The sequence below is a fragment of the Rhinatrema bivittatum genome, chromosome 10, assembly GCF_901001135.1.
Source record: "Rhinatrema bivittatum chromosome 10, aRhiBiv1.1, whole genome shotgun sequence".
Classification (NCBI taxonomy): Eukaryota; Metazoa; Chordata; class Amphibia; order Gymnophiona; family Rhinatrematidae; genus Rhinatrema; species Rhinatrema bivittatum.
The window spans coordinates 121,939,729-121,964,989 of NC_042624.1; the positions used below are offsets into that span (position 1 = coordinate 121,939,729).

At 47.3% G+C, this 25,261-nt stretch overlaps 1 protein-coding gene across 5 annotated transcripts in view; it reads left to right on the top strand.

Annotated features, from left to right (window-relative positions):
- Positions 1 to 25,261, top strand: part of ARMH1 (armadillo like helical domain containing 1) — a 48,525-nt gene that overhangs the window by 14,493 nt on the left and 8,771 nt on the right. For all 5 annotated transcript variants that reach the window (XM_029618868.1, XM_029618864.1, XM_029618869.1 and 2 more), the window contains exons 7-9: positions 2,212 to 2,334; positions 4,946 to 5,018; positions 23,624 to 23,753. In XM_029618868.1, coding sequence (XP_029474728.1) covers positions 2,212 to 2,334; positions 4,946 to 5,018; positions 23,624 to 23,753 — 326 coding nt within the window. The remainder of the gene's footprint in view (positions 1 to 2,211; positions 2,335 to 4,945; positions 5,019 to 23,623; positions 23,754 to 25,261) is intronic.

Here is a 25,261-nt window from a genome sequence, read left to right on the forward strand (position 1 = left end):
CCAATCCTAGCTGCTAGATGAAAATCTTTCTAGATGAAAATCGATTACTCTTCTCATCACAATATGGCTTCCGGAAGAACCATAGTACAGAAACACTTCTGGTGTCATTCTCGGATGCTATTCTAAAAACCCTCGATACTGGCCATTCCTACCTACTGGCTCTTCTTGATATCTCTGCGGCATTTGACACTGTAAATCACGATACACTCCTTTCCCGCCTTTCACAGATTGGCGTTGCAGGCACTGCTCTATCGTGGATCCAATCTTTTCTTAAGGATAGGAAATACAGTGTTAAAACAGACTGCCATGTATCAAAACCCAGAAAACTAGCACAAGGTGTTCCACAAGGATCTGCTCTTTCATCCACACTTTTTAACACATACCTATCTCCACTCTGTCAACTTCTGGTAAAACTGAATCTCCCGCATTTTATATACGCGGATGATGTACAGATCTTCATCCCCATCAGCGATTCACTATCTAATGCTCAAAAAATCTGGGACTCTGCTCTGGTGGAAATAAAAAAAAGTACTTACTGAAAACTTCCTGGCAATAAACACTAACAAGACTGAGCTCCTCTTCATTACTTCTCACAATAACATCTCCTACAACCCTACCCAACACCCACCTTCGGACATTCTCAAGTTACAGCAAGTCCGCAGCCTTGGCGTTATCATCGACGATCAGTTTTCATTAAAGAAATTCATCACGTCTACAATCAAGAATGGATTTTTCAAACTACATACACTAAAAAGAATCAAACCGCTTCTGCATCCACATGACTTCCGGACAGTTGTACAAGCTACAATATTGTCAAAACTGGATTACTGCAACGCCATACTCCTTGGTCTCCACAAAAACACCATACAACCACTACAGATGCTGCAAAATGCTGCAGCACGCTTACTCACTAACACGCACCGACATGAACATATTACTCCTGCTCTCATGTTCCTTCACTGGCTTCCGGTAGCATCTAGGATTTTATTCAAAGTTCTTACACTCATTCATAAATCGATTTATAACCAAGATATGCAATGGTTCTCCGATCAGTTTATATTCCGCACATCAAAGACACCAATAAGAAAAATGCACCAAGCCAAACTCGCCACCCCTTCACTTAAACACATCAAACACGTTGCTACTAGAGACCGCACATTCACTATTGCCGGAACCAACCTCTGGAACAAAATGCCCACAGACCTGCGTCTAGAACACTGCCATAAGAAATTCAAGCAGAATCTCAAAACTTGGCTGTTTGAACAAGCATTCTCCCAATGATCATCCGTTTCCTGAAATGCCTATTACCTAACCCTGATTTCTTTGATCCATATTTACTCGCCTAGTAATCACCGCCCATTGACTTATACCGCTGCTAATTTATTGACTTTATACCGCTGCTAATTTTTACCTTACCGATCTCTTACCTCACAATTATCATTTAAAATTGCCAGTAACTTTAGAATTTATTATCTTTAGTTTAATTGTTCTTTGTTTTTAACCTGTGTTTAATTTATATATGATGTGTCTTAACTTAACTTGTTTTTTAATTTATCTATGATGTGTTATGATATATGATATGTTCACAATAGTTAATATTGTCTGTAAAGCTTGTTGCTAATTATTGTTTATTGTAAACCAAGGTGATGTTATTAACGTGCCGCGGTATATAAAAAATCACTAAATAAATAAATAAATAAATAGGGCTTTAACCTGGCATGCATGGCTGGGATTTCATTCTGCCTGGTGAGCTTTTCCAAAGAGCTGGCCCCTTTGAATCCTGCTCTGAAAGTGCAGACTCTGCATTCAGGAAAGCTGCTTTGGGCCACATTAGAAAACAGCACAAGCAGATAATATTTTCACATCTCTGCACATTACTTAGAGAAATGTTGCTCGCACAAAAGGCAGGCTGAAAGCATTTGAAAATGAGATAGAAGGGCCGCAGCTCTCCGAAGACTCTGCCCGCCGCTGCCCCCTATGAGGACAATTGTCAGCTCTTTCCGCAGGAAGGCCTTAAAAGAGGCTCTTTCTGCTTTCGTTGACTCCTTGCCCATAGTGCACAGGTACTTTTGTTGCTGGGTACTCATGGAAGCCAATTTTCAAAAGAAAAACTACAGTTGCTCTTGAATGTCAGCCTGATTAGGTAGAAAGGCATTGTCTCTTCCTGTTGTCACAGTTCTCTGCATGATCCAGCCGTGTTGTCTGTTGCAGCGCTGCAGCTGATCAAGGCACTTATGCACCATAACATCCGCTCCGCACTGCTCACTGGCTTGGTGAAGCTCCTAAAACCGTCTCTGAAAGACACCGAGAAAAGCAGGCCAAAGATTCTTGACGGTAAGAGACCAAAGCCTCTTCCTGTAGACCTTCCATCGGCGTTTGCCAGATTGATACTTGAGAATCAGAAACAGCAAGACTACGTTCCCTGGGCTGAGCTCCAAGGCTCCTATCCTACCCCTCACCCACTCATCCAAAATGCTGCTTTTCTTTTAGACACTGAATCAACAGGGGGCACCTTGTGTCTTGCCTACATCTTATAGTTGTGTGTGAAGTATTAAGGGTAAGCCTAGCGCCTCTCTGCCTTAAGGGATGAACCACCTTTTGGCGCTGTTTATGGGGCCGATGCAATAAAGGGCACAGCTTAATGAGCAATTGGACACGTGTTTTGAACGCGCTAGGCTAACACCCGATGCAAAAAGGGGATTAGCGCACCCAAACTCAGGCATAACTAATAGCGCTCATTACATGTAAAAGCCATGCAGATGAGGCTATTGGCTATCCCTGTTCATGGTCCAGACAAGTGGCTTTTGCATCCTTATCAGCAGATGGAGGCAGAGAACAATCGCTCAAAATGAATTGATATGTTCACTGTTGGGGGTTTCGTTTGAACAGATTTATATTTGTTAAAGACATTCTCTGATTAAAAAGACATTTACAACCCATTCGCTAAATTCTATTCATCTCCTTGATATTAGCACAATTGCTTAATTATATGCAACCACATTAAATGCTAATGCAGCACACAATTCTATTTTTGATTAGGGTCCTTCCTGGACCATCCCTCAGGTCAAGCCGGGTGAGCGGGAGGTTGGCAACATGCAGCGGTTGGAAAGCCAGGGGTCTTTCCCCTGAGGTCCTTCTTTCCCGAGTAAATCTTTTCATCTCTCTGTTTGGTTTGCGTGGCTGTGTCTTTAAAAAAAAAAAAAGAAGCAAGTTTCCAGCCTAGGTCCTGTCAGGCAGCTGTGCAGGGGATGGAAGAGATCGTCAGTGGTCCTGCGGTGAATTCAGGGCAGCCTCTGAGGTGACTCCCACCGCCGGCATTGCAGGTTTGGCACGGCAGTCAGGTAGACCGTGCCACAAGTGCTCTGCAATGGTGCCGACTTCGGAGCACACCAAATCTGGTCAGCCCTGTGGCACCGGCTGCTTGCGGCTTGATTCAGCCGCGTTTTGCAGCGATTGTGCCACAGGAGGGGAGGGACCTTCCTCGGGGCCGGCAGCCGACAGGAGAGCCACCCAATCTCAGGGCCCTGTCAGAGAGGCTTTGGAAGGAGGTTTTGCCGCAGCAGGCAGGAGTGCTGCACTTGGCAGGAAACAGACTTCTTCTCATGAGTCTCGAGATTCCCCTCCCCCCTCCCCTCTTAGCAGTGCAGGCCGGGGTTGAGGATCAGGGGGAGGATTTGTAGAGTGGCCACTTGGTCATCCCTTCGCACTTTCACCAGACATTATCAGTTAGCTGTGTGGACGCCAGAGGAGGCGAGTTTCGGTGAGAGTGTTCTGTGAGCAGGCCTTTTGGGTTCACATCCCACTTGTCTGGACTGATCTGGGGTATGAACAGGAAAGTAAAATTGGTTCTTACCTGCTAATGTTTGTTCCTGAAATACCCCAAGTCAGTCCAGAGAGCCACCCCTGGATTCTGACTCTATTGTTGGAGTTAGTTCCTTAGAGCACAGCTTAGTTTTTATATAGTTGGAACCTTTGGACCGAAAGGGGTTTTTCCGTGTCCTTGGATGTGAGGGCTCCAGTTCAGGAGACTCCAACCTGGGATTCTTTGTTCGCCCTAGGAGGGGAAGTTGTTACTTGAGTTGATTTATGGCTCTACATTGGTTTGGGTACAGGTCAATACTGAGGGACTGCAGGTGGCACTCTCAGTTCCTACAAAGCTTTTTAGTTCTCCACCTCCATCTGCTGGTAGGGATGCAAAACCCACTTGTCAGGAATGAAAATTAGCAGGTAAAACCCAATTTTCCTTTGCTCCCCGATGCAGATAATCTCAGCACGGCTAACACGCCCTTGTTAACATGGCAAATTTAACGCCAGCCCCAGAGCTGGCATTAAGTCATACCTCGAGTCAAGGAGCCGTTAGCCAAGTGGCAATTTTCTGCTTCCTCCTTCTGGCTGCACAACAAGTTCCTCTAACTGACCGGCGGCTGTAGGGAGAATGTAGGCTCGATTGGACTAAACACACATGGTGCTGTCGCTTGGTGATTCTTTCTTCTTATCGGAGGTGAGCTTCCTTCTTCTTCTGCTCCCTCGAGGAGCCAGACGTCGGCAGGATCCGGGACTTTAAAAGTCGCCCAGACTTCCAGAGCCGGGAGGAGAGGAGTTATCTGCCTCGCCTTTCCTTGTTGGCAGTTAGCCCTGCAGTAGCGCACTAACCCCGCGCACAGCCGCGTCTCCTGGGCGCCCGATACTTTGCAGTGCTAGGGATACACAATTTCCCTTAGCGCATCCATTTTAGCATGGCAGCTCATTTGATTGTTGCATCAATACGAGTGCCTATTTTGCCACGCGTTTTCATTGCATTGGTCCCAATGTTAGGGAGAGGCCTGTATTCAGAAGCTTTAACCAAGTGAAGTAAGCCCACCTTTACCTCTAGCCCTCCTGAAGTCACAATCTAGCTTGTCTATGCAGGTCTTGCTCTGTAGCTTGCCTTCTCTTTGCTCTGCAGATCCTTCCATGTCTCTCCTGCTTCCATCCCTACCGGTGTTCATGCAACAAGCAGCTGCAGCCAAAGCTGTCAGGTAAGAACATGGAGAGCCCTATGGTGGGGCAAGCAGAGCCCACTGGGCTGGGGCTCTTTAAAAATGCAAACCCAAACCCAGGAATTCTTGGATAAAACAAAGGCACAGTGTTGCATGCGGTTTCTTCGTGGCCATTGACGATATCCACAGTAAAGAAAGACTCTGAAGCAAGCAGACTTGGGCAGAACTGTCACAGCGGCTAATGAACAAAACGAAGTTTGACAGATATGTGAAATATTACACTAGTGATCAATATCAAAATGCAATGACACTGTTCGGATTACTTCCCTGTTTTGTGTGGCAAAATTACATAAACAATAGTCTGTATAGTTTCAACTAGGATTTAAACAATTGTTATTTTAAAAGCAGAGATAATTGTACAACCATCAGATGCCTTGTAATTAATAATACTTGCTGCTACTAGTTATTATTTACCAGCATTTATAAACAGCTTTCCAGATGAGAAAAGATTGCCCAGCACGGTGTACAATAAATTACTGTTTATCATTGTGTAAGCAAGTTTAGGGGTGCACTTCACTTCACGATCCTAAACTCAGGAAAAAGACAACATGTTCTCCTCAGAAATAGACTTTTATTTATCAGATTTGGCAGGATGTAGCATTTAGAAAATAACAGCCATTCCTGTCTCTAACATCCTGGCCACTAAGCACCAGTTATCCCTAAAGCAAGTTCTGTACCATGGGTGGTTACCAACTTGCCAGAAACCTTAGCCTGCTGAATATGTTAATACTTATGGCTAACTTCCTTATCCCTGGTCCCAACGTCAGGCAATCTCCCTCTGTTCACTTCTGAATTGGCTGCTGGCTGGAGGTCTGGAGAACGTGTGCAGGGAAGGAGCTTGTTTCCTGGGCTTGGTACTGGGGGAGCTAGCTGCGGTCCGGGAAGGAGACTTGCTTCTGGTTCTGGTACTTGATGGGCTGTCTGGAGCTTTCTCTCACCTCTCACCATCTTGGACTCCATGTCACTTTCTGAGCCTGAGCAGGGCAACTCCTCTCTCCTGCCCCGGTCTCCTGGCCACACCTGGTCTTCTCTCTCCTCGTTAGAAGGGGGTGCTGGTCTGCTTTGGACTCCCCTTTCACTCTTCTGGTTCTTTTTCTTTCAGGGGTCCCTTCTCTGGTTTCAGGGTTCGCTTCTGGTTTTTCTTATTTGCCCCTGTCTTGTACTTTCCCGCTGATAAATATTCATAAGCTCATGCATAATCACATGGTGGGTGGAGGACCTTTGCCGCATTGCAGGTCTTTTCCCCATTTCTTTGGGGGGAGTACTGTCACGTCTGTATGCCAAGCTGTGTGCCACAGTCAAAGTTTTTCTCTGTCTCAGACTGCCCCCCCTTTCTTCCAAGAGTGAGGGTCCTTCTGACCTCTGGACTTGCCTGAATGGTCCATGACTCCTACTTAGGAGCTTAAGTTGCTGCATTGTCCCTCTGCCTCGGTTTTTATTTCCACCGGAGCATACAAACAGGCAGACCTTGATAAAGTATCCTTCAGTATACATTTTCATCTGGGCAAGGTCTCTTAGTTTTCCACTGAGACAGAGACTTGGCCTGTCAGTATTTGGTCTGCAGATTTCTTGGCTATTCTGATTCATATTTGTGCTTTCAGTGGTAAAACATGGGATATCGTCCTACAGTTGCTAAAGCGCTACTACACATATGCATGATACACAGTCCCTGCTCCTTGGAGCTTTCAATTTTATAGCACTATTGAATGTATGCAGCAATGCACAAAGCTTAAAAGTCCCTGTCCCCGAGAGCTTACATTCTAAGTGGATACCTCAGATAATGGTAGATAATATAACTTGTCCAGATGTCCATATTTATTTGTCTGGCTAATTTCAGACTTAGCTGGACAAATGGCAGGATTTGAAAATCTTGCTGTGCTGAATGCTTCTAAGTTGTCCGACTAAGTAATTAGCTGGTTAAAACTTAGCTGGAGAGGTACCACTTATCCAGCTCTAAGTAGATCTAAAGGTAGTTGGATAAACGTATCTGGCTAACTTCCTGATAGCCAGGTATATTCAGCAGCATATCCACTAATTAGCTAGACTCCTTGTCTCTCAATTTGACATCATAAGGTGACAATGAATGTGAATGGGAACAGTGAGATATGAACCCTGGTTTCTCATGCTCTCAGTCACCCGCACTAACCTCTAGTCCACTCCTCAGGAGAGATGAATTAAGAAAAATGTCTAATCACATAAAAGGGAAAGTCTCTGACTAGCACTGTATATGTGCAGTAGCACTATAGAACTGATAAGAAGTAGGAGAGGCGGCACTGTCCCTGGTCTCTGATTAGCGCTGTGTACATTTAGTAGCACTATAGAACTGATAAGAAGTAGGAGAGGCGGCACTGTCCCTGGTCTCTGACTAGTGCTGTGTACATTTAGTAGCACTATAGAACTGATAAGAAGTAGGAGAGGCGGCACTGTCCCTGGTCTCTGACTAGTGCTGTGTACACATAGTAGCACTATAGAACTGATAAGAAGTAGGAGAGGTGGCACTGTCCCTGGTCTCTGACTAGCGCTGTGTACACATAGTAGCACTATAGAACTGATAAGAAGTAGGAGAGGTGGCACTGTCCCTGGTCTCTGACTAGCGCTGTGTACACATAGTAGCACTATAGAACTGATAAGAAGTAGGAGAGGCGGCACTGTCCCTGGTCTCTGACTAGCGCTGTGTACACATAGTAGCACTATAGAACTGATAAGAAGTAGGAGAGGCGGCACTGTCCCTGGTCTCTGACTAGCGCTGTGTACACATAGTAGCACTATAGAACTGATAAGAAGTAGGAGAGGCGGCACTGTCCCTGGTCTCTGATTAGCGCTGTGTACATTTAGTAGCACTATAGAACTGATAAGAAGTAGGAGAGGCGGCACTGTCCCTGGTCTCTGACTAGTGCTGTGTACATTTAGTAGCACTATAGAACTGATAAGAAGTAGGAGAGGCGGCACTGTCCCTGGTCTCTGACTAGTGCTGTGTACACATAGTAGCACTATAGAACTGATAAGAAGTAGGAGAGGTGGCACTGTCCCTGGTCTCTGACTAGCGCTGTGTACACATAGTAGCACTATAGAACTGATAAGAAGTAGGAGAGGTGGCACTGTCCCTGGTCTCTGACTAGCGCTGTGTACACATAGTAGCACTATAGAACTGATAAGAAGTAGGAGAGGCGGCACTGTCCCTGGTCTCTGACTAGCGCTGTGTACACATAGTAGCACTATAGAACTGATAAGAAGTAGGAGAGGCGGCACTGTCCCTGGTCTCTGACTAGCGCTGTGTACACATAGTAGCACTATAGAACTGATAAGAAGTAGGAGAGGCGGCACTGTCCCTGGTCTCTGACTAGCGCTGTGTACACATAGTAGCACTATAGAACTGATAAGAAGTAGGAGAGGCGGCACTGTCCCTGGTCTCTGACTAGCGCTGTGTACACATAGTAGCACTATAGAACTGATAAGAAGTAGGAGAGGTGGCACTGTCCCTGGTCTCTGACTAGCGCTGTGTACACATAGTAGCACTATAGAACTGATAAGAAGTAGGAGAGGTGGCACTGTCCCTGGTCTCTGACTAGCGCTGTGTACACATAGTAGCACTATAGAACTGATAAGAAGTAGGAGAGGCGGCACTGTCCCTGGGCTCTGACTAGCGCTGTGTACACATAGTAGCACTATAGAACTGATAAGAAGTAGGAGAGGTGGCACTGTCCCTGGTCTCTGACTAGCGCTGTGTACATTTAGTAGCACTATAGAACTGATAAGAAGTAGGAGAGGCGGCACTGTCCCTGGTCTCTGACTAGCGCTGTGTACACATAGTAGCACTATAGAACTGATAAGAAGTAGGAGAGGCGGCACTCTCCCTGGTCTCTGACTAGCGCTGTGTACACATAGTAGCACTATAGAACTGATAAGAAGTAGGAGAGGCGGCACTGTCCCTGGTCTCTGACTAGCGCTGTGTACATTTAGTAGCACTATAGAACTGATAAGAAGTAGGAGAGGCGGCACTCTCCCTGGTCTCTGACTAGCGCTGTGTACACATAGTAGCACTATAGAACTGATAAGAAGTAGGAGAGGCGGCACGCTCCCTGGTCTCTGACTAGCGCTGTGTACACATAGTAGCACTATAGAACTGATAAGAAGTAGGAGAGGCGGCACTGTCCCTGGTCTCTGACTAGCGCTGTGTACATTTAGTAGCACTATAGAACTGATAAGAAGTAGGAGAGGCGGCACTCTCCCTGGTCTCTGACTAGCGCTGTGTACACATAGTAGCACTATAGAACTGATAAGAAGTAGGAGAGGCGGCACTGTCCCTGGTCTCTGACTAGCGCTGTGTACATTTAGTAGCACTATAGAACTGATAAGAAGTAGGAGAGGCGGCACTCTCCCTGGTCTCTGACTAGCGCTGTGTACACATAGTAGCACTATAGAACTGATAAGAAGTAGGAGAGGCGGCACTGTCCCTGGTCTCTGACTAGCGCTGTGTACATTTAGTAGCACTATAGAACTGATAAGAAGTAGGAGAGGCGGCACTGTCCCTGGTCTCTGACTAGCGCTGTGTACATTTAGTAGCACTATAGAACTGATAAGAAGTAGGAGAGGCGGCACTGTCCCTGGTCTCTGACTAGCGCTGTGTACACATAGTAGCACTATAGAACTGATAAGAAGTAGGAGAGGCGGCACTGTCCCTGGTCTCTGACTAGCGCTGTGTACATTTAGTAGCACTATAGAACTGATAAGAAGTAGGAGAGGCGGCACTCTCCCTGGTCTCTGACTAGCGCTGTGTACATTTAGTAGCACTATAGAACTGATAAGAAGTAGGAGAGGCGGCACTGTCCCTGGTCTCTGACTAGTGCTGTGTACATTTAGTAGCACTATAGAACTGATAAGAAGTAGGAGAGGCGGCACTGTCCCTGGTCTCTGACTAGCGCTGTGTACATTTAGTAGCACTATAGAACTGATAAGAAGTAGGAGAGGCGGCACTCTCCCTGGTCTCTGACTAGTGCTGTGTACATTTAGTAGCACTATAGAACTGATAAGAAGTAGGAGAGGCGGCACTCTCCCTGGTCTCTGACTAGTGCTGTGTACATTTAGTAGCACTATAGAACTGATAAGAAGTAGGAGAGGCGGCACTGTCCCTGGTCTCTGACTAGCGCTGTGTACATTTAGTAGCACTATAGAACTGATAAGAAGTAGGAGAGGCGGCACTGGCCCTGGTCTCTGACTAGCGCTGTGTACACATAGTAGCACTATAGAACTGATAAGAAGTAGGAGAGGCGGCACTGTCCCTGGTCTCTGACTAGCGCTGTGTACATTTAGTAGCACTATAGAACTGATAAGAAGTAGGAGAGGTGGCACTGTCCCTGGTCTCTGACTAGCGCTGTGTACATTTAGTAGCACTATAGAACTGATAAGAAGTAGGAGAGGCGGCACTGTCCCTGGTCTCTGACTAGTGCTGTGTACATTTAGTAGCACTATAGAACTGATAAGAAGTAGGAGAGGCGGCACTGTCCCTGGTCTCTGACTAGCGCTGTGTACACATAGTAGCACTATAGAACTGATAAGAAGTAGGAGAGGGGGCACTGTCCCTGGTCTCTGACTAGCGCTGTGTACACATAGTAGCACTATAGAACTGATAAGAAGTAGGAGAGGCGGCACTGTCCCTGGTCTCTGACTAGCGCTGTGTACACATAGTAGCACTATAGAACTGATAAGAAGTAGGAGAGGCGGCACTGTCCCTGGTCTCTGACTAGCGCTGTGTACATTTAGTAGCACTATAGAACTGATAAGAAGTAGGAGAGGCGGCACTGTCCCTGGTCTCTGACTAGCGCTGTGTACACATAGTAGCACTATAGAACTGATAAGAAGTAGGAGAGGTGGCACTGTCCCTGGTCTCTGACTAGCGCTGTGTAATTTAGTAGCACTATAGAACTGATAAGAAGTAGGAGAGGCGGCACTGTCCCTGGTCTCTGACTAGTGCTGTGTACATTTAGTAGCACTATAGAACTGATAAGAAGTAGGAGAGGCGGCACTGTCCCTGGTCTCTGACTAGCGCTGTGTACACATAGTAGCACTATAGAACTGATAAGAAGTAGGAGAGGTGGCACTGTCCCTGGTCTCTGACTAGCGCTGTGTACATTTAGTAGCACTATAGAACTGATAAGAAGTAGGAGAGGTGGCACTCTCCCTGGTCTCTGACTAGTGCTGTGTACACATAGTAGCACTATAGAACTGATAAGAAGTAGGAGAGGCGGCACTGTCCCTGGTCTCTGACTAGCGCTGTGTACACATAGTAGCACTATAGAACTGATAAGAAGTAGGAGAGGTGGCACTGTCCCTGGTCTCTGACTAGCGCTGTGTACATTTAGTAGCACTATAGAACTGATAAGAAGTAGGAGAGGCGGCACTGTCCCTGGTCTCTGACTAGCGCTGTGTACACATAGTAGCACTATAGAACTGATAAGAAGTAGGAGAGGCGGCACTGTCCCTGGTCTCTGACTAGTGCTGTGTACATTTAGTAGCACTATAGAACTGATAAGAAGTAGGAGAGGCGGCACTGTCCCTGGTCTCTGACTAGCGCTGTGTACACATAGTAGCACTATAGAACTGATAAGAAGTAGGAGAGGCGGCACTGTCCCTGGTCTCTGACTAGCGCTGTGTACATTTAGTAGCACTATAGAACTGATAAGAAGTAGGAGAGGCGGCACTGTCCCTGGTCTCTGACTAGTGCTGTGTACATTTAGTAGCACTATAGAACTGATAAGAAGTAGGAGAGGCGGCACTGTCCCTGGTCTCTGACTAGCGCTGTGTACACATAGTAGCACTATAGAACTGATAAGAAGTAGGAGAGGTGGCACTGTCCCTGGTCTCTGACTAGCGCTGTGTACATTTAGTAGCACTATAGAACTGATAAGAAGTAGGAGAGGCGGCACTCTCCCTGGTCTCTGACTAGTGCTGTGTACATTTAGTAGCACTATAGAACTGATAAGAAGTAGGAGAGGCGGCACTGTCCCTGGTCTCTGACTAGCGCTGTGTACACATAGTAGCACTATAGAACTGATAAGAAGTAGGAGAGGCGGCACTGTCCCTGGTCTCTGACTAGCGCTGTGTACATTTAGTAGCACTATAGAACTGATAAGAAGCAGGAGAGGCGGCACTGTCCCTGGTCTCTGACTAGTGCTGTGTACACATAGTAGCACTATAGAACTGATAAGAAGTAGGAGAGGCGGCACTGTCCCTGGTCTCTGACTAGTGCTGTGTACATTTAGTAGCACTATAGAACTGATAAGAAGTAGGAGAGGCGGCACTGTCCCTGGTCTCTGACTAGCGCTGTGTACACATAGTAGCACTATAGAACTGATAAGAAGTAGGAGAGGCGGCACTCTCCCTGGTCTCTGACTAGTGCTGTGTACATTTAGTAGCACTATAGAACTGATAAGAAGTAGGAGAGGCGGCACTGTCCCTGGTCTCTGACTGGCGCTGTGTACACATAGTAGCACTATAGAACTGATAAGAAGTAGGAGAGGCGGCACTCTCCCTGGTCTCTGACTAGCGCTGTGTACACATAGTAGCACTATAGAACTGATAAGAAGTAGGAGAGGCGGCACTCTCCCTGGTCTCTGACTAGCGCTGTGTACACATAGTAGCACTATAGAACTGATAAGAAGTAGGAGAGGCGGCACTGTCCCTGGTCTCTGACTAGCGCTGTGTACACATAGTAGCACTATAGAACTGATAAGAAGTAGGAGAGGCGGCACTGTCCCTGGTCTCTGACTAGTGCTGTGTACATTTAGTAGCACTATAGAACTGATAAGAAGTAGGAGAGGCGGCACTCTCCCTGGTCTCTGACTAGCGCTGTGTACATTTAGTAGCACTATAGAACTGATAAGAAGTAGGAGAGGCGGCACTGTTCCTGGTCTCTGACTAGTGCTGTGTACATTTAGTAGCACTATAGAACTGATAAGAAGTAGGAGAGGCGGCACTGTCCCTGGTCTCTGACTAGCGCTGTGTACACATAGTAGCACTATAGAACTGATAAGAAGTAGGAGAGGCGGCACTGTCCCTGGTCTCTGACTAGCGCTGTGTACATTTAGTAGCACTATAGAACTGATAAGAAGTAGGAGAGGCGGCACTCTCCCTGGTCTCTGACTAGTGCTGTGTACATTTAGTAGCACTATAGAACTGATAAGAAGTAGGAGAGGCGGCACTGTCCCTGGTCTCTGACTAGTGCTGTGTACACATAGTAGCACTATAGAACTGATAAGAAGTAGGAGAGGCGGCACTGTCCCTGGTCTCTGACTAGTGCTGTGTACATTTAGTAGCACTATAGAACTGATAAGAAGTAGGAGAGGCGGCACTGTCCCTGGTCTCTGACTAGTGCTGTGTACATTTAGTAGCACTATAGAACTGATAAGAAGTAGGAGAGGCGGCACTGTCCCTGGTCTCTGACTAGCGCTGTGTACATTTAGTAGCACTATAGAACTGATAAGAAGTAGGAGAGGTGGCACTCTCCCTGGTCTCTGACTAGTGCTGTGTACATTTAGTAGCACTATAGAACTGATAAGAAGTAGGAGAGGCGGCACTGTCCCTGGTCTCTGACTAGTGCTGTGTACATTTAGTAGCACTATAGAACTGATAAGAAGTAGGAGAGGCGGCACTGTCCCTGGTCTCTGACTAGTGCTGTGTACATTTAGTAGCACTATAGAACTGATAAGAAGTAGGAGAGGCGGCACTGTCCCTGGTCTCTGACTAGCGCTGTGTACACATAGTAGCACTATAGAACTGATAAGAAGTAGGAGAGGCGGCACTGTCCCTGGTCTCTGACTAGCGCTGTGTACACATAGTAGCACTATAGAACTGATAAGAAGTAGGAGAGGCGGCACTCTCCCTGGTCTCTGACTAGCGCTGTGTACACATAGTAGCACTATAGAACTGATAAGAAGTAGGAGAGGCGGCACTCTCCCTGGTCTCTGACTAGTGCTGTGTACATTTAGTAGCACTATAGAACTGATAAGAAGTAGGAAAGGCGGCACTGTCCCTGGTCTCTGACTAGCGCTGTGTACATTTAGTAGCACTATAGAACTGATAAGAAGTAGGAGAGGCGGCACTGTCCCTGGTCTCTGACTAGTGCTGTGTACATTTAGTAGCACTATAGAACTGATAAGAAGTAGGAGAGGCGGCACTGTCCCTGGTCTCTGACTAGTGCTGTGTACATTTAGTAGCACTATAGAACTGATAAGAAGTAGGAGAGGCGGCACTCTCCCTGGTCTCTGACTAGTGCTGTGTACATTTAGTAGCACTATAGAACTGATAAGAAGTAGGAGAGGCGGCACTGTCCCTGGTCTCTGACTAGCGCTGTGTACACATAGTAGCACTATAGAACTGATAAGAAGTAGGAGAGGCGGCACTGTCCCTGGTCTCTGACTAGTGCTGTGTACATTTAGTAGCACTATAGAACTGATAAGAAGTAGGAGAGGCGGCACTGTCCCTGGTCTCTGACTAGTGCTGTGTACATTTAGTAGCACTATAGAACTGATAAGAAGTAGGAGAGGCGGCACTGTCCCTGGTCTCTGACTAGCGCTGTGTACATTTAGTAGCACTATAGAACTGATAAGAAGTAGGAGAGGTGGCACTCTCCCTGGTCTCTGACTAGTGCTGTGTACATTTAGTAGCACTATAGAACTGATAAGAAGTAGGAGAGGCGGCACTGTCCCTGGTCTCTGACTAGTGCTGTGTACATTTAGTAGCACTATAGAACTGATAAGAAGTAGGAGAGGCGGCACTGTCCCTGGTCTCTGACTAGTGCTGTGTACATTTAGTAGCACTATAGAACTGATAAGAAGTAGGAGAGGCGGCACTCTCCCTGGTCTCTGACTAGCGCTGTGTACACATAGTAGCACTATAGAACTGATAAGAGGTAGGAGAGGCGGCACTCTCCCTGGTCTCTGACTAGCGCTGTGTACATTTAGTAGCACTATAGAACTGATAAGAAGTAGGAGAGGCGGCACTGTCCCTGGTCTCTGACTAGCGCTGTGTACATTTAGTAGCACTATAGAACTGATAAGAAGTAGGAGAGGCGGCACTGTCCCTGGTCTCTGACTAGCGCTGTGTAAATTTAGTAGCACTATAGAACTGATAAGAAGTAGGAGAGGCGGCACTGTCCCTGGTCTCTGACTAGTGCTGTGTACATTTAGTAGCACTATAGAACTGATAAGAAGTAGGAGAGGCGGCACTCTCCCTGGTCTCTGACTAGTGCTGTGTACATTTAGTAGCACTATAGAACTGATAAGAAGTAGGAGAGGCGGCACTGTCCCTGGTCTCTGACTAGCGCTGTGTACATTTAGTAGCACTATAGAACTGATAAGAAGTAGGAGAGGCGGCACTGTCCCTGGTCTCTGACTAGCGCTGTGTACACATAGTAGCACTATAGAACTGATAAGAAGTAGGAGAGGCGGCACTGTCCCTGGTCTCTGACTAGCGCTGTGTACACATAGTAGCACTATAGAACTGATAAGAAGTAGGAGAGGCGGCACTGTCCCTGGTCTCTGACTAGCGCTGTGTACACATAGTAGCACTATAGAACTGATAAGAAGTAGGAGAGGCGGCACTGTCCCTGGTCTCTGACTAGCGCTGTGTACACATAGTAGCACTATAGAACTGATAAGAAGTAGGAGAGGTGGCACTGTCCCTGGTCTCTGACTAGCGCTGTGTACATTTAGTAGCACTATAGAACTGATAAGAAGTAGGAGAGGCGGCACTGTCCCTGGTCTCTGACTAGCGCTGTGTACACATAGTAGCACTATAGAACTGATAAGAAGTAGGAGAGGCGGCACTGTCCCTGGTCTCTGACTAGTGCTGTGTACATTTAGTAGCACTATAGAACTGATAAGAAGTAGGAGAGGCGGCACTGTCCCTGGTCTCTGACTAGCGCTGTGTACACATAGTAGCACTATAGAACTGATAAGAAGTAGGAGAGGTGGCACTGTCCCTGGTCTCTGACTAGCGCTGTGTACATTTAGTAGCACTATAGAACTGATAAGAAGTAGGAGAGGCGGCACTGTCCCTGGTCTCTGACTAGTGCTGTGTACATTTAGTAGCACTATAGAACTGATAAGAAGTAGGAGAGGCGGCACTGTCCCTGGTCTCTGACTAGCGCTGTGTACACATAGTAGCACTATAGAACTGATAAGAAGTAGGAGAGGTGGCACTGTCCCTGGTCTCTGACTAGCGCTGTGTACATTTAGTAGCACTATAGAACTGATAAGAAGTAGGAGAGGCGGCACTCTCCCTGGTCTCTGACTAGTGCTGTGTACATTTAGTAGCACTATAGAACTGATAAGAAGTAGGAGAGGCGGCACTGTCCCTGGTCTCTGACTAGCGCTGTGTACACATAGTAGCACTATAGAACTGATAAGAAGTAGGAGAGGCGGCACTGTCCCTGGTCTCTGACTAGCGCTGTGTACATTTAGTAGCACTATAGAACTGATAAGAAGCAGGAGAGGCGGCACTGTCCCTGGTCTCTGACTAGTGCTGTGTACACATAGTAGCACTATAGAACTGATAAGAAGTAGGAGAGGCGGCACTGTCCCTGGTCTCTGACTAGTGCTGTGTACATTTAGTAGCACTATAGAACTGATAATAAGTAGGAGAGGCGGCACTGTCCCTGGTCTCTGACTAGCGCTGTGTACACATAGTAGCACTATAGAACTGATAAGAAGTAGGAGAGGCGGCACTCTCCCTGGTCTCTGACTAGTGCTGTGTACATTTAGTAGCACTATAGAACTGATAAGAAGTAGGAGAGGCGGCACTGTCCCTGGTCTCTGACTAGCGCTGTGTACACATAGTAGCACTATAGAACTGATAAGAAGTAGGAGAGGCAGCACTCTCCCTGGTCTCTGACTAGCGCTGTGTACACATAGTAGCACTATAGAACTGATAAGAAGTAGGAGAGGCGGCACTCTCCCTGGTCTCTGACTAGCGCTGTGTACACATAGTAGCACTATAGAACTGATAAGAAGTAGGAGAGGCGGCACTGTCCCTGGTCTCTGACTAGCGCTGTGTACACATAGTAGCACTATAGAACTGATAAGAAGTAGGAGAGGCGGCACTGTCCCTGGTCTCTGACTAGCGCTGTGTACACATAGTAGCACTATAGAACTGATAAGAAGTAGGAGAGGCGGCACTGTCCCTGGTCTCTGACTAGTGCTGTGTACATTTAGTAGCACTATAGAACTGATAAGAAGTAGGAGAGGCGGCACTCTCCCTGGTCTCTGACTAGCGCTGTGTACATTTAGTAGCACTATAGAACTGATAAGAAGTAGGAGAGGCGGCACTGTCCCTGGTCTCTGACTAGTGCTGTGTACATTTAGTAGCACTATAGAACTGATAAGAAGTAGGAGAGGCGGCACTGTCCCTGGTCTCTGACTAGCGCTGTGTACACATAGTAGCACTATAGAACTGATAAGAAGTAGGAGAGGCGGCACTGTCCCTGGTCTCTGACTAGCGCTGTGTACATTTAGTAGCACTATAGAACTGATAAGAAGTAGGAGAGGCGGCACTCTCCCTGGTCTCTGACTAGTGCTGTGTACATTTAGTAGCACTATAGAACTGATAAGAAGTAGGAGAGGCGGCACTGTCCCTGGTCTCTGACTAGTGCTGTGTACACATAGTAGCACTATAGAACTGATAAGAAGTAGGAGAGGCGGCACTGTCCCTGGTCTCTGACTAGTGCTGTGTACATTTAGTAGCACTATAGAACTGATAAGAAGTAGGAGAGGCGGCACTGTCCCTGGTCTCTGACTAGTGCTGTGTACATTTAGTAGCACTATAGAACTGATAAGAAGTAGGAGAGGCGGCACTGTCCCTGGTCTCTGACTAGCGCTGTGTACATTTAGTAGCACTATAGAACTGATAAGAAGTAGGAGAGGTGGCACTCTCCCTGGTCTCTGACTAGTGCTGTGTACATTTAGTAGCACTATAGAACTGATAAGAAGTAGGAGAGGCGGCACTGTCCCTGGTCTCTGACTAGTGCTGTGTACATTTAGTAGCATTATAGAACTGATAAGAAGTAGGAGAGGCGGCACTGTCCCTGGTCTCTGACTAGTGCTGTGTACATTTAGTAGCACTATAGAACTGATAAGAAGTAGGAGAGGCGGCACTGTCCCTGGTCTCTGACTAGCGCTGTGTACACATAGTAGCACTATAGAACTGATAAGAAGTAGGAGAGGCGGCACTGTCCCTGGTCTCTGTCTAGCGCTGTGTACACATAGTAGCACTATAGAACTGATAAGAAGTAGGAGAGGCGGCACTCTCCCTGGTCTCTGACTAGCGCTGTGTACACATAGTAGCACTATAGAACTGATAAGAAGTAGGAGAGGCGGCACTCTCCCTGGTCTCTGACTAGTGCTGTGTACATTTAGTAGCACTATAGAACTGATAAGAAGTAGGAGAGGCGGCACTGTCCCTGGTCTCTGACTAGCGCTGTGTACATTTAGTAGCACTATAGAACTGATAAGAAGTAGGAGAGGCGGCACTGTCCCTGGTCTCTGACTACTGCTGTGTACATTTAGTAGCACTATAGAACTGATAAGAAGTAGGAGAGGCGGCACTGTCCCTGGTCTCTGACTAGTGCTGTGTACATTTAGTAGCACTATAGAACTGATAAGAAGTAGGAGAGGCGGCACTCTCCCTGGTCTCTGACTAGCGCTGTGTACATTTAGTAGCACTATAGAACTGATAAGAAGTAGGAGAGGCGGCACTGTCCCTGGTCTCTGACTAGCGCTGTGTACACATAGTAGCACTATAGAACTGATAAGAAGTAGGAGAGGCGGCACTGTCCCTGGTCTCTGACTAGTGCTGTGTACACATAGTAGCACTATAGAACTGATAAGAAGTAGGAGAGGCGGCACTGTCCCTGGTCTCTGACTAGTGCTGTGTACATTTAGTAGCACTATAGAACTGATAAGAAGTAGGAGAGGCGGCACTGTCCCTGGTCTCTGACTAGTGCTGTGTACATTTAGTAGCACTATAGAACTGATAAGAAGTAGGAGAGGCGGCACTGTCCCTGGTCTCTGACTAGCGCTGTGTACATTTAGTAGCACTATAGAACTGATAAGAAGTAGGAGAGGCGGCACTCTCCCTGGTCTCTGACTAGTGCTGTGTACATTTAGTAGCACTATAGAACTGATAAGAAGTAGGAGAGGCGGCACTGTCCCTGGTCTCTGACTAGTGCTGTGTACATTTAGTAGCACTATAGAACTGATAAGAAGTAGGAGAGGCGGCACTGTCCCTGGTCTCTGACTAGTGCTGTGTACATTTAGTAGCACTATAGAACTGATAAGAAGTAGGAGAGGCGGCACTCTCCCTGGTCTCTGACTAGCGCTGTGTACACATAGTAGCACTATAGAACTGATAAGAAGTAGGAGAGGCGGCACTCTCCCTGGTCTCTGACTAGCGCTGTGTACATTTAGTAGCACTATAGAACTGATAAGAAGTAGGAGAGGTGGCACTGTCCCTGGTCTCTGACTAGCGCTGTGTACATTTAGTAGCACTATAGAACTGATAAGAAGTAGGAGAGGCGGCACTGTCCCTGGTCTCTGACTAGTGCTGTGTACATTTAGTAGCACTATAGAACTGATAAGAAGTAGGAGAGGCGGCACTGTCCCTGGTCTCTGACTAGTGCTGTGTACATTTAGTAGCACTATAGAACTGATAAGAAGTAGGAGAGGCGGCACTCTCCCTGGTCTCTGACTAGTGCTGTGTACATTTAGTAGCACTATAGAACTGATAAGAAGTAGGAGAGGCGGCACTGTCCCTGGTCTCTGACTAGCGCTGTGTACATTTAGTAGCACTATAGAACTGATAAGAAGTAGGAGAGGCGGCACTGTCCCTGGTCTCTGACTAGCGCTGTGTACACATAGTAGCACTATAGAACTGATAAGAAGTAGGAGAGGCGGCACTGTCCCTGGTCTCTGACTAGCGCTGTGTACACATAGTAGCACTATAGAACTGATAAGAAGTAGGAGAGGCGGCACTGTCCCTGGTCTCTGACTAGCGCTGTGTACATTTAGTAGCACTATAGAACTGATAAGAAGTAGGAGAGGCGGCACTCTCCCTGGTCTCTGACTAGCGCTGTGTACATTTAGTAGCACTATAGAACTGATAAGAAGTAGGAGAGGCGGCACTGTCCCTGGTCTCTGACTAGCGCTGTGTACACATAGTAGCACTATAGAACTGATAAGAAGTAGGAGAGGCGGCACTGTCCCTGGTCTCTGACTAGCGCTGTGTACACATAGTAGCACTATAGAACTGATAAGAAGTAGGAGAGGCGGCACTCTCCCTGGTCTCTGACTAGCGCTGTGTACACATAGTAGCACTATAGAACTGATAAGAAGTAGGAGAGGCGGCACTGTCCCTGGTCTCTGACTAGTGCTGTGTACATTTAGTAGCACTATAGAACTGATAAGAAGTAGGAGAGGCGGCACTGTCCCTGGTCTCTGACTAGTGCTGTGTACATTTAGTAGCACTATAGAACTGATAAGAAGTAGGAGAGGCGGCACTGTCCCTGGTCTCTGACTAGTGCTGTGTACATTTAGTAGCACTATAGAACTGATAAGAAGTAGGAGAGGCGGCACTCTCCCTGGTCTCTGACTAGCGCTGTGTACACATAGTAGCACTATAGAACTGATAAGAAGTAGGAGAGGCGGCACTCTCCCTGGTCTCTGACTAGTGCTGTGTACATTTAGTAGCACTATAGAACTGATAAGAAGCAGGAGAGGCGGCACTGTCCCTGGTCTCTGACTAGCGCTGTGTACATTTAGTAGCACTATAGAACTGATAAGAAGTAGGAGAGGCGGCACTGTCCCTGGTCTCTGACTAGCGCTGTGTACACATAGTAGCACTATAGAACTGATAAGAAGTAGGAGAGGCGGCACTGTCCCTGGTCTCTGACTAGTGCTGTGTACATTTAGTAGCACTATAGAACTGATAAGAAGTAGGAGAGGTGGCACTGTCCCTGGTCTCTGACTAGCGCTGTGTACATTTAGTAGCACTATAGAACTGATAAGAAGTAGGAGAGGCGGCACTCTCCCTGGTCTCTGACTAGCGCTGTGTACACATAGTAGCACTATAGAACTGATAAGAAGTAGGAGAGGCGGCACTGTCCCTGGTCTCTGACTAGCGCTGTATACACATAGTAGCACTATAGAACTGATAAGAAGTAGGAGAGGCGGCACTGTCCCTGGTCTCTGACTAGCGCTGTGTACACATAGTAGCACTATAGAACTGATAAGAAGTAGGAGAGGCGGCACTGTCCCTGGTCTCTGACTAGCGCTGTGTACATTTAGTAGCACTATAGAACTGATAAGAAGTAGGAGAGGCGGCACTGTCCCTGGTCTCTGACTAGCGCTGTGTACATTTAGTAGCACTATAGAACTGATAAGAAGTAGGAGAGGCGGCACTGTCCCTGGTCTCTGACTAGCGCTGTGTACATTTAGTAGCACTATAGAACTGATAAGAAGTAGGAGAGGCGGCACTGTCCCTGGTCTCTGACTAGCGCTGTGTACACATAGTAGCACTATAGAACTGATAAGAAGTAGGAGAGGCGGCACTGTCCCTGGTCTCTGACTAGCGCTGTGTACATTTAGTAGCACTATAGAACTGATAAGAAGTAGGAGAGGCGGCACTGTCCCTGGTCTCTGACTAGCGCTGTGTACATTTAGTAGCACTATAGAACTGATAAGAAGTAGGAGAGGCGGCACTCTCCCTGGTCTCTGACTAGCGCTGTGTACATTTAGTAGCACTATAGAACTGATAAGAAGTAGGAGAGGCGGCACTGTCCCTGGTCTCTGACTAGCGCTGTGTACATTTAGTAGCACTATAGAACTGATAAGAAGTAGGAGAGGCGGCACTGTCCCTGGTCTCTGACTAGCGCTGTGTACACATAGTAGCACTATAGAACTGATAAGAAGTAGGAGAGGCGGCACTGTCCCTGGTCTCTGACTAGTGCTGTGTACATTTAGTAGCACTATAGAACTGATAAGAAGTAGGAGAGGTGGCACTGTCCCTGGTCTCTGACTAGTGCTGTGTACATTTAGTAGCACTATAGAACTGATAAGAAGTAGGAGAGGCGGCACTGTCCCTGGTCTCTGACTAGTGCTGTGTACACATAGTAGCACTATAGAACTGATAAGAAGTAGGAGAGGCGGCACTGTCCCTGGTCTCTGACTAGTGCTGTGTACATTTAGTAGCACTATAGAACTGATAAGAAGTAGGAGAGGCGGCACTGTCCCTGGTCTCTGACTAGTGCTGTGTACATTTAGTAGCACTATAGAACTGATAAGAAGTAGGAGAGGCGGCACTGTCCCTGGTCTCTGACTAGCGCTGTGTACACATAGTAGCACTATAGAACTGATAAGAAGTAGGAGAGGCGGCACTGTCCCTGGTCTCTGACTAGTGCAGTGTACATTTAGTAGCACTATAGAACTGATAAGAAGTAGGAGAGGTGGCACTGTCCCTGGTCTCTGACTAGTGCTGTGTACATTTAGTAGCACTATAGAACTGATAAGAAGTAGGAGAGGCGGCACTGTCCCTGGTCTCTGACTAGCGCTGTGTACACATAGTAGCACTATAGAACTGATAAGAAGTAGGAGAGGCGGCACTGTCCCTGGTCTCTGACTAGTGCTGTGTACATTTAGTAGCACTATAGAACTGATAAGAAGTAGGAGAGGCGGCACTGTCCCTGGTCTCTGACTAGCGCTGTGTACATTTAGTAGCACTATAGAACTGATAAGAAGTAGGAGAGGCGGCACTGTCCCTGGTCTCTGACTAGCGCTGTGTACACATAGTAGCACTATAGAACTGATAAGAAGTAGGAGAGGCGGCACTGTCCCTGGTCTCTGACTAGCGCTGTGTACACATAGTAGCACTATAGAACTGATAAGAAGTAGGAGAGGCGGCACTGTCCCTGGTCTCTGACTAGCGCTGTGTACACATAGTAGCACTATAGAACTGATAAGAAGTAGGAGAGGCGGCACTCTCCCTGGTCTCTGACTAGCGCTGTGTACACATAGTAGCACTATAGAACTGATAAGAAGTAGGAGAGGCGGCACTGTCCCTGGTCTCTGACTAGCGCTGTGTACACATAGTAGCACTATAGAACTGATAAGAAGTAGGAGAGGCGGCACTGTCCCTGGTCTGTGACTAGCGCTGTGTACACATAGTAGCACTATAGAACTGATAAGAAGTAGGAGAGGCGGCACTGTCCCTGGTCTCTGACTAGCGCTGTGTACATTTAGTAGCACTATAGAACTGATAAGAAGTAGGAGAGGCGGCACTGTCCCTGGTCTCTGACTAGCGCTGTGTACACATAGTAGCACTATAGAACTGATAAGAAGTATGAGAGGCGGCACTGTCCCTGGGCTCTGACTAGCACTGTGTACACATAGTAGCACTATAGAACTGATAAGAAGTAGGAGAGGCGGCACTCTCCCTGGTCTCTGACTAGCGCTGTGTACACATAGTAGCACTATAGAACTGATAAGAAGTAGGAGAGGCAGCACTCTCCCTGGTCTCTGACTAGTTTTCTTCCTTGTCAGCATGCTAAGTCAAGAGTCCCCGGATCTCTGCGAGGAACTCATTCGTCTCCAAGTGGTGCATCACCTTCTTTATGCGATTGGGAATCAGGAGCATGCGGACAGCCAGAGGCAGGCTAGCCTCGCTCTAGTGGTGAGAATGGTTTCGGTGGGGGGGGGGCGGGGATGTGCATTACTATGTTATTACTGTATTTTTGTCTCACCATTACTTTTAAGCTCACAGGTCAAATGTTTGGACATGAGTTTTGCTGGCAAGTCTCAAAGTGCTCTAGAGAGACCCATTCTAGACTATAGGCCATGACTTCTGGGCCTTAAGTAAATAGATTATTAGTAACATGCATAGTAAGATAGTAATGACAGCAGAAAAAGACCAAATGGTCCATCCAGTCTGCCCAGCAACCTTCCCATGATAGTAACTGCCGCTCCGTGCAGGTTACCCCCATGTTTCTGTTAAGGGCAGTAACTGCCGCTCCGTGCAGGTTACCCCCATGTTTCTGTTAAGGGCAGTAACTGCCACTCCGTGCAGGTTACCCCCATGTTTCTGTTGAGGGTAGTAACTGCCGCTCCGTGCAGGTTACCCCCATGTTTCTGTTAAGGGTAGTAACTGCCACTCCGTGCAGGTTACCCCCATGTTTCTGTTAAGGGCAGTAACTGCCGCTCCGTGCAGGTTACCCCCATGTTTCTGTTAAGGGTAGTAACTGCCGCTCCCTGCAGGTTACCCCCATGTTTCTGTTAAGGGTAGTAACTGCTGCTCCGTGCAGGTTACCCCCATGTTTCTGTTAAGGGCAGTAACTGCTGCTCCATGCAGGTTACCCCCATGTTTCTGTTGAGGGTAGTAACTGCCGCTCCGTGCAGGTTACCCCCATGTTTCTGTTAAGGGCAGTAACTGCTGCTCCGTGCAGGTTACCCCCATGTTTCTGTTAAGGGCAGTAACTGCTGCTCCGTGCAGGTTACCCCCATGTTTCTGTTCAGGGTAGTAACTGCCGCTCCATGCAGGTTGTCCCCATGTTTCTGTTAAGGGCAGTAACTGCCCCATCCCTGCAGGTTCCCCCCATGTTTCTGTTAAGGGCAGTAACTGCCCCATCCCTGCAGGTTGTCCCCATGTTTCTGTTAAGGGCAGTAACTGCCGCTCCATGCAGGTTGTCCCCATGTTTCTGTTAAAGGCAGTAACTGCTGCTCTATGAAGGTTACCCCCATGTTTCTGTTAAGGGTAGTAACTGCTGCTCCGTGCAGGTTACCCCCATGTTTCTGTTAAGGGCAGTAACTGCTGCTCCATGCAGGTTACCCCCATGTTTCTGTTGAGGGTAGTAACTGCCGCTCCCTGCAGGTTACCCCCATGTTTCTGTTAAGGGTAGTAACTGCTGCTCCGTGCAGGTTACCCCCATGTTTCTGTTAAGGGCAGTAACTGCTGCTCCATGCAGGTTACCCCCATGTTTCTGTTGAGGGTAGTAACTGCCGCTCCGTGCAGGTTACCCCCATGTTTCTGTTAAGGGTAGTAACTGTCGCTCTGTGCAGGTTACCCCATGTTTCTGTTAAGGGTAGTAAATGCCGCTCTGTGCAGGTTACCCCCATGTTTCTGTTAAGGGTAGTAACAGCTGCTCTGTGCAGGTTACCCCCATGTTTCTGTTAAGGGTAGTAACT